This window comes from Anthonomus grandis, chromosome 1 (assembly GCF_022605725.1).
Source record: "Anthonomus grandis grandis chromosome 1, icAntGran1.3, whole genome shotgun sequence".
Classification (NCBI taxonomy): Eukaryota; Metazoa; Arthropoda; class Insecta; order Coleoptera; family Curculionidae; genus Anthonomus; species Anthonomus grandis.
Window position 1 is genome coordinate 6,899,320 of NC_065546.1, and position 21,893 is coordinate 6,921,212.

Here is a 21,893-nt window from a genome sequence, read left to right on the forward strand (position 1 = left end):
ATGAATTTATCATTGGCTTTTATTTTTGCCTCCTGTATAGCAGCTCTATAAACTTTTTGAAAGTCCTTAAACTCCCCCTCAAAATTTCTGTTTTTGTACTGTCGAGACACTCCACTCAGTAACTGCAAATGATCCCTCATGGCCCTTAGGTTATTGTCAAACCAATTTATTGTATTTCTCTGATCGGTCCTCACCCTATATGTTTTCAGGGGAAAAGATTGAGTATATGCTTTTTCTAGAGAAGATAGAAATATTTTAAAACAGTCATTGACAGCTATACTCTCCTCTGTCACAAAATTCCAGTTATATGAGGAAACCAGTTCGAAGAAAGACAACATACCTCCTTACCTTGGGTCACAGGCCTACATACCTTGTGGTGGTGCAGAGTTCCACCAATAATACGATCAACGATCACTTCGAGCTCCTGTCCAAGATGATCCGACACCCCAATAACGAACACACTGGATTTAAAGGAATCGGTACTGAAATTTATAAAAATGTTGTCCAGACAAGCTCCAGCCCTTGTATGGTCTGTTATAGTTCGTTTAAAACCATAGCTCCCCATGATGTCAGAAAGGTCAAGGAAATTCTGCTGATTAGTATTGAAGTGGACTTTAAAATCTCCCACAAAATTTTTTTTTGTGTATACCAATGTTATTTATAATTGATTCAATTGAATTTCGGAATTGTTGGAAATTTCCTGATGGAGACCGTTATATTGCTAAAACATACATATACATTTAAAAATGCTGCACTGTTACTTAAAAACAATTCTTAGTATATATACCTACTCCCCCACCATTAAAGGATGCTCTCGAGTATATGCTAGCTTGTTTGTAACTACCAAGCTGTAGAACTTCTGCTTCTTCCTGTTTAAGCCAATGTTCCGAGAGACAAACAATATCAAATGACTTGTCTTCTAAGAACGCCTCAAGCATTTGGGCTTTATTTCTTACAGATCGGGTGTTTATATGCATGATTTTTATTGTTTTTGAGGGTGTACTCTTGCCTTTGAGTTTTGGCGCTGAAGGTTCTAAAAAAGGTTTACAATAATTCCCCGTGGCCACACAGACGCAGACATGTAACCCTTTTTCTTTTCCAGTGAAAGTTAGTTAAAAGCTCTATAATGTACAATGCAAAGAAATGCCATTTGAAATCAAGTTTGTCTTTACCTGAACATTATAAGTAATATATTTTAACATTTTTATTTGTACCATGATTATGAGTATTTATATGATGTGAATTGTGTTTTTTATTTGTTTTTATATTATTTTGCTTCCTGTCTACAAATTCCTTAATAATGAAGCATTTTCCAGATAGCGTAGCCCTGAGCCGTACCTTGATATGGATTTGTATATCAATTTTTTACTTGATAAAAAGGCATTTATTATTTTTCTTAATTTTTTGGAATAAAGTCACCAGGGTGATTCAATCGTGAACAATGACCTGTTCCGATTATCACCAAATTTATTTCTTCTAAAAATATAATAACTCAAATTTAATAGTAGGTCAATTTGTAATGTGCTGTTAATTATGTAATTTTTTTTATTTTAAATGCCAATGAAGCAACATAATTCATTTCACACGCAGCTTAGTTCCACACATCAGGGAATATGCACGTTAATGAAAAAGACAAGCCATTTTCTGCTCGGAAAATTTTGTTGATTACTTTAATGGTCGACCAGAATAACGGTAGGAAAACGACATAATACCCACAGTTGTGCCTCTATACTTATAGTTTTAAGCACAATAGTTACTTTTTTGCATCAACATTGTAAAATACGTCTATTTTTTTTCTATTCGCAAGATATGATGCACTTCTTTCTTACAGTTTTAAGCTTGTTCTTAATTAACATAAGATCTAATGCAGCTTTTGAAAACGTTTGTGTGAATTTGAATGATATTTTATCACCAAAATGGATGCCAGCAACTGTTTTTGACAAGGTGGTTCCAAGAACTCACGATTATCAGGATCTGAATGGGACAGTTAATGATTTTGATAAAGAAGCAACTTTAGATGGAAGTATTGAACAGGCCATGAAAACCATGTCGTTTCATAGGTAAGATTATTGAATAAGAATGTGTACACCAATGAAGCAAAAAATTAGTTCGACTAAAATTTAATAGGTCGATGATAAATCAATATCTTTGCCGCAACTACGTGGCAAACCAAATAGTAGCTGAAGTGTCCAAAAAATCATTTCATAAGAGGATGGGAGAAGAACTAGGGATGGACGAACCAAACATAAAAGAGAGAGAGACTTTAAAAAATAATATGCTTACAGATCAAGGACTAGCTTCATATGAAGATTGGTTAAGGAAGTAAGTTAAACAGCAAATTTTCGAAAAATAGTTTCAGTAAACTTAAAAAAAATTTCAGAAGTGCAACTTTGAATGACATATATCGAAATCATAATAAAAGAGCAGACATGTCAGACGAAAACCTGGAGGATATTAGGAAAACAGATATTCATGAAAATGATAAAATTTCTGCTATATCTACAAAACATGACCATGACTATCACGTGCTAACAGATTCAGCAGGTAAAAGATAATAACTTCAAATTAGTCACTTTTGTTAGATGTTACGTCACTATTTAAATAAATATCGATCTAGAAAGTAGAAGAATCTCATATGCTCAATTATTGAAAAGAAAAGGAAATATAATTGGGCAGATGAGATAATATTTAATAGTGCTTTTATCTTTTTCGTTAGTTATGTATTATTACAGTAATGTTTTGGACGTCTAGAAAACGTGATTTTTTTAAATAATTTTTTTACTGTCTCCAATCAATCTTATAGCATATGGTCTGCATATGATTTTCTGATTCCTAAAAACACTTCAGTTACAAGGCAATGTTAAAAATCGTGGAATATTTACATTGCTAATGTAGATCATTCCCTGAATATTCACAATTTTAGAATATATAGAATGTTTTCTACGTGAAAATTTCTTGAATGAACAGGAACGGAAGAAACTTGCTTTTACTTTTCTCAAAGTTGAAGACGAGCAATAATATTTATTGTTGGTCGGTCTATAGTGGCATTCTAAGTTTTAAAAACTGGACTTAGATACTACAGACACTTTTTTAATACTGAATGGAGTTCTTCAGCAAAAGGTTTTATAATATGCGTATGTAGTATTTTTTGGGTATTTCATGATCAGTTTGTAGCAGGACAGACGTATTAATAATTGAGGAGCAACTATTCAAAAGGCATTAAATCCATAATATGTTGTTTTGAGTAAAACCTTAAAAACCAGCAAAAGTATTTGAAAGAAAAAATTTAAATTTGTTCTTCTAAAGAATGATTTTAAAAACAGCTTTATCGCAAAAAAAGTGCGGCTCCATTATAAAATGTATAACATTAATAGAAATATGTTCATTTTTTTAATGGATTAAATTTGTTTTGCTTAATTGGAATGCGGATTTATGTCATTTTGCTTAGTGTGGATTTATTTCTTTGTGCTTAATTCTTTTTTGGATTTATTGTGTCTTGTACAAAACAAATATGTCATATTATTTACAAGGTTAATAAAATTTGTAATTTTAGTGAAAAACTTATTTTATTAAGAAAATTACAAGGAAATCAAATATGTAAACCGACATCTTCTTCTAAGCAGTCACAGGTAGCTCCAGCATTGTCGTGTTGTTCGTTCTCTATTTCATTTCCACTGGTTTCCAAAATAGTTTTATACCATTCCAGTTCATCTTCTTGCTCCCATTCTTCACCAAACTCTTGACCCAATAAATGTTTTAAAGATTTTTTCTTTTTTCCCTTAAGAGGTCTTCCAAGTTCAAGTAGTTCCATTTGTAGCTGAGAGTCCTTTTTACCTTTTTTAAGCAGAGTTTTTGGAGTTTCAGAAGTACTTTAATGCCTAAAGTTTTCGAAGAGTATTATGGAGATGGGTGAAGCTTGATTCTTTCACAACACGACCCTTTTCAAGTCGGATAATTATACCGTCAGTCTTTTTTAGAAGCCAGTCTTCCCCAAGATATTTTACTTCTCCAAACTCGCTATATATATTGTTGTATTCTTCTGTAGTCTTGATTGTTGTTTGTTTTGTTAAGACTTTCTCTACTCGGCCAAATACCCTATCGGCTGGTAAGAAACTATGTCCTCTTACTGGAAAGGTAATATTTATTTCTTTTAAACTCTCGGGTGTTTTTTTAAAAAGTAATAAAGGGCATGGATTACATGGGCATTTTTGTTTTGCCCGCCACACCCGTCACAGAAAAGGCGAAGTTTCAGGTAATTCAGATACCCCCTACCAGCCATATTTTCGGTCCATGTATAAAACGATTTAATGCATTTTGCTTAATTCCCCGATTTCACTATAGCTGTTTCTAATGGATTTAAATCATTTTGATGAAACTGGACTGTCAGGATAACAGGTTGTCTAAAATACAGGAAATTTTAATGTTCACCTGAAAAATTTTTAAAAATGGATTTAATGCGTTTTGGATAGTTGCTCCTCAATTTATATATTTATATAAACTTTTTTAGATTACATAATATACGATAGTGGCGGGCACCATAACTACTACAGTAATCACCCGCCAGCCCATTACCCCCCCAAAACCTATTACCAATCTTATAAAAAGCCATCCTACAATAAAGGAGAAAAATTAGCTGATCTGTTCGAACTGGCCCTTACGACTTTGGCTTTTTTGTCCTTTGGGATGTTTCTTTTGCATTTGCTTATGTCAATATCTGTTGTCGTAAGTACAATTTTAGGAGAAAATCAGCAATGTTAATATGTATACTTTTTAGTCAAATAATATGACAACTACTGTTAGTACCAGGATAGTGAAATTTAATGCAGCTCCGGCAGCTGTAAATGCAGGTAGAAAACCTAATAAATATTTAAAATTAATATGTTAACAATATTATTTAAGAATTTGATTTAAATATAATCATAATATCCATGAAATTGTTATTTAGAATCGTACGAGACTGGTTATGGACTAGATACGGAATCTCCATTAGCAGATTCTGGAGAATATAGAAAGTTTCGGTAAATATATCAATTTACTCATTTTATCAGCTTTATTTTAAGTTCAATTTAAAAGGAATTGCACATCTTTATTTTTTTGTCTTTATCAATTTTTAAATAAATATGGAACATCTAGACCTACTATGCCGTACAAAGCATAAAAGTGGCTAAATGCATTTAAGTTATATCCGAGGAAATCAAGTTTTACTATTTCATTTTGTATTGATTCTCTTATATATGTATAGTAAACTTTGCATAAATATCAGGTGTAAATTGAAAAGAATAGTAAGATGTATAGAATTCCATAACGTAAAAAACTCAATTTTCACAAAAATCTGTTACCCACATTTATACTTTGGACGGCAGTACTAAAGAAACTATGAATTAGGAAATACGATTAAATTATATTATTGACAAATTTAAAAATAGGGTTTTCACAAACAGTTTCTATCTTTGCGGTTTCTGTTTTTTAAAGTGTGCTGAATTACACAATGTATTCTTAGGTCAATACAGGATACTATAACTGATATCAATCCCGATAACACAATTTCCAATGAAATGGCAAAAAGAACCTTAAAAATCTTCAGTGCAGCAATAGATATAGACAAAGATAGAGGTGCCTGTCTACAAAATGCTTTGTGTAATGCTTCAACATATTCTAGGCACGTGCAGGGAAGAAATAAACTTTATATGGGACTATTAAGGTAAACTTTTTCTTAATTTAGGTTTTTAAAAAATGTATGATACTTTTTTTTGCAGTTTTGGTACCAGCTGGCTGGCGGAAAATTTATCCAATCAATTCGTCTCTAAAATTCAAGCACTACAAGCAAGCCTTTTAGGGTTAGGCTTGGCTAATTGTGATAGAATTTATAAAAAATGTGAATAAAAAACATACCTGTACAAAAAATAGGTAATATTATTTCCCATGTAGGTAAATAGAACGAAACTGTGAAATTCCTGAGTTGCTTCTTAAAAGCTCTTAAATTTCAAATATATTTGGGCTATTTACAGGCAATGCTAATCTATAGCTTAGATAATTAAGTTTGGATAAACCTAATTAAATGCTTTGATATACAGACTATTACAAAATTCGGTGCAAATATTTCAAGAGCGAATCGTTGGAGTTAAATAAGATTTTTTTTCCTATAAATAGAGCTACAGCGCACGCAAATTGCTTGAAGAAAATCGATTATTTGGAACACTGACTACAGTTATACGTCAAATCTTGTGGAAATTTGCAAGTCCTAATTGTTTTGGATCCTCTTGATATTTTCCGTCCCAAAAATGGTGTAAACCCCATTCGGAGGATTCGGGGAAACTTACCCTTTTGATGGCCCATATCTTATGTTTCCAATAAGAAATTTGAAAATGTAGTACAGCATGTAATTAGCCATAAAAAATCATTTTTTGGACGGAAAATAAAAAGGGCATCCAAAAAACGAGGACATGCAAATTTTCAGAAGAATCGACGCATAATAATTTGTAGTAACGGTTCCAAATAATCGATTTTCTTCAAGCAATTTGCGTGGGCTGTAACTCTGAGGGGGGTGCATTTTAGGACACATGTTTATAGGAAAAAAAGTCTTCTCACCTCCAGCTAACGTCACTTTGATATGTCAAATAGGAACCCCATCGTGTGACACATCATTGTAAACAGCATTAAAATGTCTATGTAACAGTGCCAAAAAAATTAAATCGGTTGACATATCAGCGAATAGTGAATAAATGAATATTTTCTCAACCTCAAGCTTTTGTATTTCAAACGGCTAAGTGTGATACATTATTTTAAATAGTAAAAAATTTTCCATCTACCTTCGTCTTGTTGGAGAGATTTACCAGTAAAAATGTATAGGGGAGACTGGGGTCAATTGTAACACGTATCCAAAGTGAGTATTTGCTATATTTCTTATGCATGTGTAAATGAGTCTGTATGTGTATTTGGTTAGTTTGTCGGTTTTCATTAGTTAGACCATTAACTTAGCTTTATTTTACTTTGGTTTAAATTTGAAATTCATTTTGTTTGTAGTAAATATGGTGTCATTTATTTAAAAAAGTCGTTTGGGGTCAGTTGTAACGGGGACGTTTGTAACGTTTCAACTGACCCCGCCGTTCATTTCTAAAATGAAATAAACTGTAATTGAGTCTTTAGTGTGTTTAGTTTGTTTATCAGCTTTCATTAGTTAGGACATTTATCTAGTAAATTAATTAGTTTATTTCATTTCAGATGCCCCGTAAAAGAGTCCCGAAAACTGATCGTTCAAGTCGCGATATATCTTTATATGAATCTGCATATGCAGAGCTCAAAAATGGAAGTTCTCTACGCTTAGCTGCCGACCAATTTGGGATCTCTCATGTGTCTTTGTTGATATACAAGCGAAAGAAAGAAGCTGCGGGGAATACTGAAGGTCAACCACCTGTTACAATGAGCTATAAACCTACAAATAAAGTTTTTAATGAACTTCAAGAAACCGAAATGGTAAAGTACATAAAAAAGCTGCAGACATTTATCAAGGTCTGTCAACCAAAGATATTCGGAGACTTGCGTTAGAATTAACCATTAAATATGATATAGATAAACCGGACACTTTACCGATTAAAAATGGCATGGCAGGAGAAGACTGGTTTTCCGGTTTTATGTCAAGACACCGTGACTTATCGATAAGAGCACCACAAGCAACCAGCTTAGCCAGAGCAACCAACTTCAATTGTGCAAATGTTTCTGTATTTTTTAATAATCTTGCCAAAGTTTTGGATCGAGATAAATTTGAAGCAAAGGATATTTACAACGTAGACGAAACTGGTGTGACAACAGTCCAGAAACCAAATCGAATTGTAGCAAAAAGAGGCATGAAACAAGTGGGTGCAATTACCTCACAAGAACGTGGTACACTCGTAACAGTTACGGTGGCAATAAACGCACTAGGCAATTCGATTCCGCCCATGTTTATTTTTCCTCAACTGCGGTTTCAGGATTATTTTATTCGTGATGGTCCACCAGGGTGTATTGAGGCTAGAAACGGGTCAGGATGGATGCAAGAAAAAGAGTTCGTCTTGTTCTTAAAATACTTTCAAAAGCACACAAATTCTTCACAAGCTTATAAGGTTCTACTCACACTGGATAACCACTCATCCCGTATTAGTATAGAAGCTCTAGACTATTGTAAAACTCATGGAATAGTAATACTTTCTTTCCCACCCCACTGCTCGCATAAATGTCAGCCCCTCGATAGAACAGTTTTCGGTCCTCTTAAGAAAGCAATAAACTCTGCTTGTGATGGTTGGATTCGTAGTCACCCTGGTAAACCGATGTCTATATATGATTTTCCCGGAATTCTCGCAACATCATTGCTCTTAGCTCTTACACAAAGCAATATCCAAGCCAGATTTAAGTGTACAGGATATATCCTTTTAACAGAGATATTTTTACAGAGATAGATTTCTCGCCATCATTTGTCACAGATAGGTTGCCTCCAATCGAACCTTCAGTTTCACCTGCTTTAGATCCAGGCAACAATCAGAATCTGACAGATCCTACTTTGAAAGATACATTTGATAATCCTACCTCGTCTACGTCTGTTACCAATAGGTTGCCTTCAACCGAACCTCCAAATGATCATTCTAGTTCAAATCCAGGAAACAATCTGACTGTACCAACCTGAGAAGATGAGTTTCATTCAAAACCCAACGCCATCAACTTCTCGGGGCCTAAAAAATTGTGAAATTTCCGAAAACACCCAAAATAACACGTTTTCACCAGAAGTTGTTAGGCCTTTCGGAAAAGCTTCACCAAGAAAAATAAACGCAAGAGGAAAGAAAAAGAGGAAGTCAACCGTGTACACCGGAAAAGGAAGAAATAGAGAGAGAAGCTAATAAGAAAATACAAAAAGTCAAACGGAATCTGGAAACCGAAAAGAAGGGTCCAAAGAAAATCCCAAAAAAAACACCCGTGAGAAGTCATCTGAAAATTCTACCGACGACGAAAGTGAATGTTTTTGTTTGGTGTGTAAGGCAGGTGAACGGTGGTACTAACTGCAAAATGTGGTCGCATGAAGCATGCACCCCACAAGAGCTCACATATTATGTTTGCCATAATTGCCAAAGTGACTGACCAAAAATTGAAAGTTAAGTGTTACACATCTATATTATAAGAACCACCAGTTGTTTTTTGTTTTTAAACTTTTTCCTAAGTTTTATTTTATGTTCCCACGTTTCTGTTTAATGTTCCTCCTCATAAGCAGAATATTAGCTTCTGTTATTTTTTTGTTGTTGTTATGCATTTTTTACAGTTTCTATATGATTTCGAGTCTTTTTTGAATAATAGAAGAAAATAAAAAGAAATGTGTTTTTTATATTGCTTTTGTTACAACTATCCCCATAATGTGTTTCAATTGACCCTTGATGAAAACGACCCCGTCGTTTGAAACATTATGCTCCACCACTTATTTTTATTTGCATATTTTTTTTCGCTTATCTATAGTCAAATTTAACTACTAGGTCAAGTTATATGTTACCTATTTTTTGATCATATTATAGTATTTATCTAGCCAGAAAAAAAATATTTGTACAAAATGGTTCAATTGACCCCAGTCTCCCTAGTAATAAACAGTTCATTAAGTCCAAATACTTTTGTGTGGATGAAATTGGTGTTGGGATACTGAACGAAAATAATTTGTATTTCCAACAAGATGGAGCTTCCTCGCACTACACTTTGAAATCTCAACAGTTGCCAGGGATGTGGATTGACAGGTGTGCTGCACGGTCGCTAAATTTTTACATTTGACAAACATTAAGTGTGACGTCGTTAAAATATTCATTATTACCAGACATTTACTTTAGCTCACCATTCGCTACTACCTCAACCGATTTAATTTTTTTGGCACTGTTGAAGACATTTTAATGCTGCTTACAATGTATCACACGATGGGGTTGCCATTTGACATATCAAAGTGAGATTAGCTGGAGGTGCGGAGGAGACAGAACTTTGTCAAGTATAAAATTAAACGTCGCTCTGTATATCTAAATTGACTTTTTTTTTAAGTTACTAAGGGTGATTGGTTTTAAAATGAAAGTACTGTATAGTGAAATAATAAATTGCAGTCAATTGTTAATTTTGTGTTATCCGTTCTAATAACTTTCGGAGATAAAAAAAACGTAAATATGCATAGGCCCCTTGGAATCCAATAAAAATGGATTTCTGGTTGCATTGTCCTGAAGAAACCAAAAGCAAAAATCTAGCAACACTATTACTTTCTTCGCTTCCTTAACTGTAGACTATCCTGAATAATTAAAGTCCTTCCCGAAAATCTGTAGATTAATTATTCTGCTGCTTCTTTTCAACATAAAATACCAATAAACAATCTAAACTTAACATCTATTCTTTATTTTTTCCTTGTTGTCTCCTCACAAGAGAAAAATATAACAAAAAAATAAAATACAATAACTAAACAAAAACATTATCCATTAAAATTTGACATTTGATCCAAATAAATATTCTTCTGTACATAGTCCCTAACATTATCCAGTTGCCTTTCCCAACTATGCGCGAACCATTGGTCAAAATTAACTACATTATTAAAGGACAAGCCGTTTTGCCACAAATTAGCACTACAATGCTCAAAATATTGGTAGTATTTATTATGATACTGTCCCTGAGTATCATCAACTCTGGTAACAGTAGAATTGCAATATACAGCAGCGTCACTACTGTTTTTATGCTTTTTATGAGGTACTGATGGAGGACTAGGTATTGCTAACTGCTGATCTTCTGACTTTTCTCGAGGTCGCCTTTGAGGCGTAACCGGAATCCATTTCATAAAACTATATTCGTCAACAACAGTTTCTGGGGCAACATTATCACTAGATTGAGCAACAGCAGCTTCTGGCGCAACATTAACTTCTATCTCTTTTTCAACTTCAAAGTCATAGTCGTCTTCTTCATAGTACTCTTCTTCTGATATTTCAGTATCCTCCAAAGTAGTTTCTGTTTGATAGGTGTCTGTGAGTTTAAGTTTTTCGGCTTCCGGGAGCAGATCTTGCCATCTTGGAGCATTTTCATCTATTTGTGACTTGTAGACTGAAAACAAGAAGTTTTCTGAGATATTTTCGATTGCCGCAGTAGGGATGGTGCCGGGCTCATCCATTTTAAGAGATGCTTCTGAATCCGCAGTTAAGAAATGTTGTGACAATTGAGTACAGTCCTCTTGAGTAACTTCCGCTCCGCTAAGAACTTTAGCAACACTTAAAAGTACCTTATTTTTTTCATAGGTTTCTTGTTTAGAGTTTTCAATTTGACTTTTCAACGTCTTAGGGCTTACTTCACCTTCTTCAGCGAGCTGATGAAGAATATTACTTAATACGTTTTCTTTCATTTGGTTATCTTCCATTATTTCTGTAGAGGGTTCTACTAGTTTATTTTCTTCCAGATCAAAAGAACCAGACGCCAACTGAGATAAAACTAAGGAAACATCATCTTTTATCTTTTCTTCAATGACATTATTAACTAAGTCCTTCTCATTTTTCTTATTTGGCTTCTTGCACCTTTCCCTTATAGAATTCCTAATTTCGTTAATCTCTTTATAATAACTATTAACATCTGCTGCCATTTCTCCATACAAATATTCTGCTGTAGCTTTTAGATCAAAATCTTCTCCTAAAATTGGCATAGATAGATTGTCTCGACCAATAATTCCCAACATATTCTGCAGTAACTTAACTTCTGAGCCCATAAATGCTAAATTAATACATAAACCTGCTGACCCAAATCGTCCTGCACGACCCATTCTATGGAGATATGTGTGGGCGTTACAAGGAATGTCATAGTTTATAACTAAATCAATATTCGGCACATCTATTCCTCTTGCTGTGAGGTCAGTAGTTACCAAAATTTTACTTTTAAATTCCTTTAAATCTGATAAGGAACTTAGTCTCTTCGTTTGACTTTGGGCCCCTGAAATATATGTTGAATCCCAGCCATTGCGTTTCAAAAAATTGTGAATACTTTCAGTCCTATTCTGATAGTTGGAAAATATAAGACACTGCACAAATGGGATGGACGAGAGAATCTTTAAAAGGGCCTCATTTTTCGCTTTAGTTTGTTGTACAACATTAGGGGGGGACTTAAGCAATTTAACAAACTGCTTTAGTCCTAGCAATAACGGACTGTGTAGTTCAACAGATACTAGCACTGGACTATGCATAAACCTCCCTAAAACTGTTTCAGTTTCCTGAGAATAAGTTGCACTGCACATGATCACTTGCTTTTTGTGAGGTAAAAAATTGTAAATCTCAGTAATGTCATTTATAAAACTGTCCTCTGTGAGTTTATCGGCTTCATCTAGAACAAGCAGTCTTATTGCATCAAGGTGGAGATTATGATTTAGAATTAGCTGTTTTAAACGTCCTGGAGTTCCCACTACAACATGGCAACTGATTTTTTTCTCTTCTACAGGGAGTCCTCCAATAAATGTTTCCACATGGAGTCCTACAAAAAGTTCACTGTTAAAACACATTTTAATGCAGTTTTAAGATAAGGTTGAAGGTTGAACTGAAAGTTACCTGCAATATATGCTCCAATGCTCTTAACAACACTTTGTATCTGCATAGCAATTTCCCGAGTGGGAGCAAGTATTAATACTTGCGGAGCCTCTTTCTCTACTTTAAGGGACTCTAGGGCTACTGTTGTAAAAATAAGAGTTTTGCCTGTCCCTGATTTTGATTTTACTATAAGATCTGTAACAAAAAAGATGCTAAGGTGTTTATTACAATTTTAACAGAACACTTCTTGGGCAAAATATTCTAGAAGTAGCTGCCTTGTGCCAAAAAGTTAGTACACAGTTTACAGTTTTTACATTTGGAAAATGCTATAGTTTAGTTTAATGTTAATATGTTATGATTAGTTACTTTGTGGTAATGTCAAAAAACTACTTCTCCTTTATAGCATTCTGCTCATTTACAGCATTATATAGACAAGTTTCTTTTATAATCTGTTTTTTTTTTAGATTCTTTTAAAGATTTAACAGGAGGAAAATATGTTTTTATTTTTGTGGGCAAGTTAGTAGTAAATGGAGTCGTATGGTTGAAACCTTTGGATGACATTTAAATCACAAAAAAGTTGTACCACTAACAAATACTCCTCATTTCATTCTCAATACGTGTTTAGCTAATGATGTAAGCATCTTCTGAGTTTTAATCTTCTCCTGGAAGATGCTAACATCATTAGCAAAGTACATGTCAAGAATTAAATAAAAGGTACTGATTAATGGTAAAATTGTTTTGTGATTTTTAGTTAGAAGTCTTCCTTCTAATCTTGAGTGAATTCTTACTAGCCTCACATCCTTTGGAGTAAAGTTGTCAGGTTGACACTGTTCATACCAATTTCTCCAAGGAGTTCAACAATGCTAGTAATAAATCTATACAATTAGCTGAAAACTCGCTAAAATGGTTAATAGCTAGTGTGACTGACAAAGTACAGGTGGTCAATGTTTAGCATAACAAAGCCTGGAATTGTTGAAGAAGGTTTTATTTAAACTTTATATTAATAATTTAAGCCAAAACAATTTTTTTATACAGGGTGTCCGGAAGCTAGATGCAATCCTTTAAGGGGGCGATAGCTGACTTAATTTCAAATATTTTAAGCTAAATATGTGTAGGTCAAAATTTGTTTATAAATTTTTTATGGCAATTTTTGCATTTTTCTCAAGAAATACCAAAATTTCACACTTAAACGGTAATAGAGCGCAAGTTACAATTAGTATCGGAGTTTCAAAGTTTATTTTGTTTTGTCTAATGTGTATTAATAAAAATACGATCAATTTCAAGCTTTTGTGTAAACTTATTAGAAAAAATAGACATATTGAAACGTAAAAAATAAATCTGGAGTTAAAATAAAAATGCTTTGTTTAATGTTTAAATAATTGTTATGAAAATGCTTTCGTCGTTCAAACCTCTCTAAAAATATGCCTAGCTTCTGCCCTTTATTTTAAGATATCACTCATGCCGATGCCTGGCCAATTCTCAGAGTTATGGCCTCTTTTGTGCGGCAGGTCATGTAAACAAAACTTACTGGATTGGTTTTCTATTATGGGACAGTTCAGGTAAATAAAAAGTAATAAAAACAAAATTAAGCAAAGGTACCTAATAGTAGATACTCTAGGGTAAGGGGTACCTAGTAGGTACTTTAAGGTGGGGGTTACAAGTTAGGTACTCGCTTAATAAATAAAAACGTGTGATTTTAGCCTCTTGTTGTTTAGTTTCACTCTCTAATTTTGTAAGATTATCAACTTCGTACCGACTGCATCCACTGTTTTTTTAAAGTTTTTTAAAGAAAGATGGACAGTATCCCTTTCATGGTACGGGGGTGCAGGGCTTACAAAAAGAAGACCCTGCAAGACGAATTCAGTTCTGCCGCTTTTTATTGAACATGGACATCGAGGACCCGTTATTCTTAAGAAGTATCTTGTGGACAGACGAGTCCAATTTTTCCAGGGAGGGTATTACTAACTTCCACAACCTCCGCGAATGGGCTGCCAAAGATGCAAATCCGCACTGGAAAAAACAAAAATCATTTCAGAACAGATGTTCGGTCAATGTGTGGGCCGGAGTAATAGGCAGGACTATTATTGGACCACATTTTCTACCAGAGAATTTAAATGGTGCCAACTATTTATATTTTCTACAAAATGATATCCCCATTCTTCTAGACGAAGCTGGATTATTGGAACGAGAAAGACCAATAATCTTTCAGCCAGATAGTTGTCCAGCGCATTGGTCCTTGGCTGTCAGGAATTACTTAGACGACTTGTGTTTTATTTAACATTAAAACCTAAAATAACCCCACAATCGGGGCTCTAATGCTTAGTAGGCTTATGAGAGGTCTCAGTCTAATAATTTTTGTTTACATGACCTGCCGCACAAAAGAGGCCATAATTCTGAGAATTGGCCAGGCATCGGCATGAGTGATATCTTAAAATAAAGGGTATAATATAATAAAATAAATTATTTAAACATAAAACAAAGCATTTTTATTTTAAATCCATATTTATTTTTTATGTTTCAATATCTCTATTTTTTCTAATAAGTTTACACAGAAGCTTGAAATTGATCGTATTTTTATTAATACACATTAGACAAAACAAAATAAACTTTGAAACTCCGATACTAATTGTAACTTGCGCTCTATTACCGTTTAAGTGTAAAATTTTGGTATTTCTTGAGAAAAATGCAAAAATTGCCATAAAAAATTTATAAACAAATTTCGACCTATATTTAGCTTAAAATGTTTGAAATTAAGTCAGCTATCACCCCCTTAAAGGATTGCATCTAGCTTCCAGACAACCCTGTATAACTGGGTGATTAGGTAGGTAGGTACTCAAGTTTTACCAATTATCTCCTAATGATAGTGCAAACATTTCTATTTGTACCTGGCACACCTCAACATTCTTTTCTCGCATATTGTGTAACAATGTTAAACAAACTTTTTAATTTTTCTTCCAAAATATTGTAAATTTTTCTAATTTCTTATATGTTTAAGGATCTTAGGAGTAGAAAGACTTGGTTGTCAGGTCTTGATGTGATTTAATCCTTAAAACTAGCCTCATTAGATCTATTAAATTTTTTATGGATGAAGTCTGTCATAGGTTTTTATTTAAAAAAACCAAAGTGAAGTAATTTATTTATTTATTTATTTATTTATTTAATATTTAAACAGAAACATAAAGTAATTTACATCGAATTTTAACAAAATAGAAAAGCTATATAAATATTAGCACCTAGGTACGCAGTACCTGTAAGTTCAACAAATACTCTAAAAATTATAACAATTGCCTCATTTTCCAAACGCTCTAGTTACTTCTAACGCGCTTAATAAATTTATAATACACAAAATAAACTTAATTTTGATTTATGGTACATCGTTTTTAATTATTATTGAAAAATTTCTAAAAAATTTAAGATGTTACATAAGATGTATTCTTTAGATTTCTTCTTAAATGTGGCCATGATTTCTATAGTTCTTATATTGTGAGGTAACAAATTGTAAAGTTTCGGCCCTAAATAAACTACAAAATGTTGTTCCATAGTATTTTTACATAAGATAGAGTTATGTAGTTGGTTTGATTTACCTCTTGTAGGATAGTTATGTGATATGATGTTGCAACTAAATTTATTATTTAAATGGACATAATTACAAACTTCTATTACATATAATGCTCTTATATTAGATATTTCTTTTGAGTATAACTTGTAAGTAGGGTAGAGTTTTGGTTTTTTTTAAATGATTTTAATTTTGTAATTTTGTATAACCCTTAACTGTTCCATATTCATACTGTACATACCACCCCACACCAACATACCATACCTAAGCAACGATTCAACAAGTGCCTTATACACTACAATTAATTTTTTTTTGTTTAAGAACTGTCTAAGCAAATAAAACTTGTACATTAGACATCTGATTTTTTTAGTAATATATATAACATGTTGGTTCCATTTTAAATTGTTATCTAAAATAATTTCTAAGTATTTTATTTTGTTTTGCTCTTTTATTAAATTGTTATAATTTATTTTAATGTTTTGCTAAAATTTGGTCTATTTGCTGCTGTAAGTGAAAAGGCTACATAATATGTTTTAGAAATATTTAAACTTAGTTTGAATGTATCCAGAAAATTTTAAATTTTTTTGAAACCAACCTTAAGTTTTTCTCTCACCCCTTCCCAAGTTTTATCCGAAAAAATTATTACCGTGTCATCAGCATAAGCTATAACCTTCCCACCCACATTAAGATTACAAAGCACGTTTATGTAAAGAATAAATAAAATTGGTCCGAGAACGGTACCTTGAGGCACGCCATGTTTAATTTTTTTGGGAGAGCTTAATATATTATTTATTTTGACAACTTGAGTAAGATTTGTGAGATAATTCTTAAAGATGCTCAAAACCGGTCCCCGCAAAAGACATTAATGAGGAGGGAATGGGATACGCTATCAAATGCTTTTTGCAAGTCCAGGAATAGAGCTATCGTTTTTTTGCCTACTTTTAAATTACCCGTAACATTTTTTACCAATTCATACATTGCATCAGTTGTCTGCTTACCTTCAAGAAATCCACATTGATTCTCTGATATGCCGTCAATGGTATTCAAAAAATCAACAAGTCATGATTTAAGACATTTCTTGTAAATTTTTGCAAAATTTGAAATAACGCTTATTGGCCTATAATTTCCTATATCGAGTTTATCTCCTGATTTATGAATTGGTGTAACGATAGAAGCCTTAAAGTAAGATGGTACAATGCCTGTTTTGAAAATTTGGTTTATTATATGTGTAATTGGATCCTTATGTTTTAAATATAGAAGTTTTATTGTTTTAGAAGTAATTTGATCGATACCAGGGGAGCAATTATTTTTAAGGGAATTTATATGTTTTACTATTTCTGTTGAATTTGTAGGTCTCAAATACATAGAGTTAGGAATTGATTCTTTTATAGGGGTTGGCGTTTCTGGGATATTAAGGGCACCAGAAATTTGAGCACCAATATTAACAAAATAATCATTAGCATAATCAGCAATTTCATTGTTTTTAGTCAGAATCATATTTTGTTTTTTAATTTGTAATATCTGTGGTTTTTTGTCATTTTGATTTGTCCTTTGATTGATTTGGCCTCATTAATTAATTTGTACAATTTTCTAATGTCATGTTTATGCTCAAAAACTTGATTTTTATAGTATTCATTTGGTGACCATAATTAACCTTTTTAATTTATTTCTGTAATTAGTATATTCTAATTTATTTTCGTCAGTAGGATTTAATCTCAAATTTCTTTTCATTTTATCTCTTTTTTTTATAGAAACAATTAACCCAGTTGAAATCCATGGTTTTGCTCTTTTGTATTTTAGTTTTATTTCAGTTTTTATTTCAGATTTTTTTATTATGTCAGTGAGGTTGTTTATTAAATATTTGCATGCTTCTTCTGGATCATTAATGGCTAAAATAGCATTCCAATCAACTAACTCAGCTTCATGTCTTAGTCATGTGTAATCAGTTTTTGTTAGTGTATTTATGTCAGTGCTATCTATATTTTCTTTGTCGTGACTTGAGATATGTATCATAATAGGCAGGTGGTCAGTAATGTCATGGTTAATAATAAATGTTGTGGCTTTTTTTACCTTGGCTTTCATTTTATTTCTCATAAATATATGGTCTATACAAGTATTACTAATTTCTCTTGTAGTTTTGTTACACATGGAAACAAATCCAATTGAATTCATTAAGGCTAGGTATTTTTTAACTTTTTGATCACTACTTTTCAACAAATCTATATTTATGTCGCCTAAAAACAGATCTATGTTAGATTTTTGACAATTTTTAAAAAATAAATCAAGGTCATCCAAAAATTTAAGTACATTGGTTGACGGGGATGGGTAGGTAGAGAATATATAATAATCTAGATGATCTATGCGAATTGTCATAGTAGTGACAGTACTACCTGATTGCAGTTTGTTATTTGAAAATGCAGGATTTAGATGATTTTTGTAGTAAATTACTACTCCATCAAATGAATTGTAATGTGCCTCATTATAATATATACTATATCCAGGAATATTTACAGCATCTGTGGTGTCTAAATTATGACATTCTGAGAGAACTATTATATCACAATAGGAAACGAGATTATATGAAGTAATAAATACTAATAAATTGTCTAAATTTGACTTTAGCCCACAGATATTTAAATGCATTACATTTAACAGTTTTTTATCACAACTTACATGACCAGACAAATCACTCAGAGTCACCAGCATACATTCTGGTGTGTTTTCTTTAATATTGTCAATGTCAAAATTTCTAGGATCAAAGTTATCCATAATTTACTTTAGATTTTGCACTTGCCAAATGGTACTGGTAACTCGGACATTGTGGATCATTAGCCTCATGATTTATTTTATGTGTAGTTTTGTACTTATTATTACCCAGTCCACAGTTTTTACACTTTACTATATGACTTTGACAGTCATTGACATTATGCTCCCCAGAACACCTGCTACAAGCTTGTTTGTGGGTACATAAATTTCCCTTGTGATGAAATTGTTGGCAGTTCCAACACTTTAACAAACCAATATCTTCGTACACACTAAGTCTCCCCCATCCTATATAAATCTTCTTAGTGCAATAAAATGATGGAAAACTTTAGGTGCACACTCCGCATAGATGGTCAATAGTGTTTTTATTTTGAATCATTTTAATAAATGTGTCTTTAAGGTAATCATTCTCAGATATAAAATTATTTTGTTTTTTAATCATATCTTCAATTTCCCTATCTGTGTACTTGTTTACAAGACCTGGTATTTTGATTCTGGGGTTTTTCAAACTAGTCTCTACTATATCATATTTTTCAGTAAGATTTTTTTCTACTGAGGTCCTAAGAACAATAAGGTCTTCTTTAGAAGGAAAATTTATTATAATCTTACCTTCTGAAACTAATATTTATATATTTTTTATTCCAGGGATAACTAAACTTATAGGTGGCTGGACATAAATGATTAACAATTTAGTTACTATACTAAGGATTAAACAAAAATATATTGGTGATAAACTAAATGTTTTTTAAGGAATTTCACACATCATTTTTGTTAAAAGGCGATATTAAGTCCGTTTATTCTAATTAACTTACCAAAACCACAACGGCCCACAGGTATAGCTTTGACTTGTATAGGAGAGGGTTTTTCAAAGCCAGAGGCAGATAAGCCCTTCATAATATCTGAAGGTAAGATTAAAGAAGCAAAACTTGTATTTTCGGTTAAGACATCTTCTGTTCGCTCTTTCTCGGTAAGAGAATGAGCTAAATTTTTAAAATCTGGCATAATTACAATTCTTGCGAAAAATATTTAATTTCAAAATAAACATAAACAAAACAATTCGAAAATTGTAAAGATAACCTCCGAAAGCTGACAATCAAACAGGTTGACAGATCGATGCCAATGAAGCACGAACATACTTGAGCCATATTTTAGCGAGTAAGCGCCTTACTCGGTTGCCTTACGATATCTTAAGCGTTACGTCGTCATATGGTTGCGCTCGAATGTCGTCTATATTAAATATTAGCTATAGAGTTTGTCTAGCTAAGGAAAGGTACACCATCTGTTTCAAAGCTGCGCCAAGTTTTGTCCCCTAATAACGCGCGATTAGCGACAGTAGCGCGCCTTTTTTTAATTTTAATTTTAAAAAGACATAAACACTAAAAGGCGCAGAACACAAATATAAGAATTAACGCAACGGCACTGTTTATATGCAAATCGGGGCGATCGATACCGTTGCTTTGGCAGCGGCGTAAACAAATTTACTGCGCAACCGAGCCGAACAACACGTGCTGTACCTTTCCTTAGCTATTAGGTATGTGGATGATACCTATATGTTTGATTTGGAATGGAAGTGAGGTAGAGCTTACAAATTTCCATAATTATGTCAACTCTCTTCACTCTAAAATTGAGTTCACAATCGAACGGGAACAGAACAACACCTTACCATTCTTAGATTTATTACTTAAGAGGGAAAGAAATAAGATATCCTTTAAAATATTTCGTAAACAAGCAACAACAGATAATATTATACAATATAATTCAACATCACCGTCCTCACATAAATTTGCTGCTTTCCATTCTTTATTTTACAGACTTTTTAACATCCCACTTTCTCGTGAAGCTTTTAAAAAAGAATTCCTTACCATTAAACAACTATAATATAGCAGTCAGTAACTTTTTCCCTCTTAAACCTATAGTGACTTTGCTAGTAGTCGGCCGTTTTTGATCACAATCAATTTGATTTATACATTACTCAGGTGATTCCCAACTTAGGGTGATAATTTTAAATTAGTCAAAGATTTTTAAATTAGTTAAATTAGTTAAAACAGACATCATGGACTTTTTACGTACTAAGGAAACAAAATACTCCAATAAAGTCATATTTTTTATAAGTGTTTATATTAAAAATATGCTTTTTTCTAGTAGTCGGCCACCCATATCCTAGTTGCCGGCCATGGATATCCTAGTAGTCGGCCGCCTATAAATTAAGGCAATTTACTTCAGGTTCGGACTTCTAAGATTACTGCAACAATTCCAAACCACTTTAATTGGATGCTTTTCGTAAAAAATAGAACAATAACACAAAATTTTTTAAAAGAAATTTAATGAGAAAAAAATACAAAATTAAACTTAAATTAATATGAAATATTTATACTCATATTTTATAGAAAACAAATAAAATAAGTATTATAAATTTATATTTGATATAAATTTAAATAAAACAAAAACAAATAAAATGCTAATTAAAAAAAAACAAGTAGAATTCTTATATAAAAATAGGAAGGATTTTATGTGAAAAAAAAAATTAATCATAAGAATTACTTTTGACTAATCGGGTAAAAAATTAATAACAAAATTATTAGGAACTATTCATCACAAAAAAATCCATATCAGTCACCAAATCGTATTTCTGCCCAGACATTTTGGTACAATTAAGATGAAATCACCTAGGGCAATTATCACTTCCTACATTCTTCTCCCCTTCTTCTTCCGCATCGCTTTCTAGTTCATCCAAACAGAGTGCACATTTGACTTTTCTTTTAATTAAATTTTTCTGTTTCCCATTTTCATCTTTTGACTTTACCTTCTTTGTATTTTTTGTCACTTTTTCCAATTTTCGTTTTTCTATTTCTTCTCTTTTTCTTATGTTTTCTTTCTCTATCTTTTCGTTATCTTTGGCAATATAATAATCTCTCCAAGCTTTTGATGATATATTATTGCGCTTGTTGAAGGTCCAGCTTTTGCACTTATGGTTTTTTCTATTGGCTTTGGAATTTCCAAGTATTTATTAATTCTACTTGTAGATAACGTTTTTGTTTTCTCGC

The 21,893-nt window shown here is 32.5% G+C and overlaps 2 protein-coding genes across 3 annotated transcripts; one reads left to right on the forward strand and one right to left on the reverse strand.

Moving 5' to 3' along the window:
• The first annotated feature begins 1,308 nt into the window (after window positions 1–1,308).
• LOC126738755 (uncharacterized) lies at window positions 1,309–5,895 on the forward strand. The gene is made up of 8 exons (XM_050444228.1): window positions 1,309–2,060; window positions 2,128–2,322; window positions 2,381–2,544; window positions 4,508–4,722; window positions 4,775–4,847; window positions 4,946–5,018; window positions 5,501–5,701; window positions 5,757–5,895. The coding sequence occupies exons 1-8, from the start codon at window positions 1,810–1,812 to the stop codon at window positions 5,881–5,883; spliced, it is 1,299 nt and encodes a 432-aa protein (XP_050300185.1). The 5' UTR covers window positions 1,309–1,809; the 3' UTR covers window positions 5,884–5,895.
• A 4,461-nt stretch (window positions 5,896–10,356) lies between these two features.
• On the reverse strand, window positions 10,357–19,932 carry LOC126738441 (probable ATP-dependent RNA helicase DDX20). Of its 2 annotated transcripts, none has more exons than XM_050443831.1 (3): window positions 19,662–19,932; window positions 12,552–12,725; window positions 10,357–12,477 (listed from the first exon to the last, which is right to left on the reverse strand). In XM_050443831.1, the coding sequence occupies exons 1-3, from the start codon at window positions 19,849–19,851 to the stop codon at window positions 10,451–10,453; spliced, it is 2,391 nt and encodes a 796-aa protein (XP_050299788.1). In that variant the 5' UTR covers window positions 19,852–19,932; the 3' UTR covers window positions 10,357–10,450. The 2 variants fall into 2 exon arrangements, with proteins under 2 accessions (XP_050299788.1, XP_050299857.1); XM_050443900.1 differs by lacking the exon at window positions 19,662–19,932 and adding an exon at window positions 18,760–18,970.
• Window positions 19,933–21,893: the final 1,961 nt, after the last annotated feature.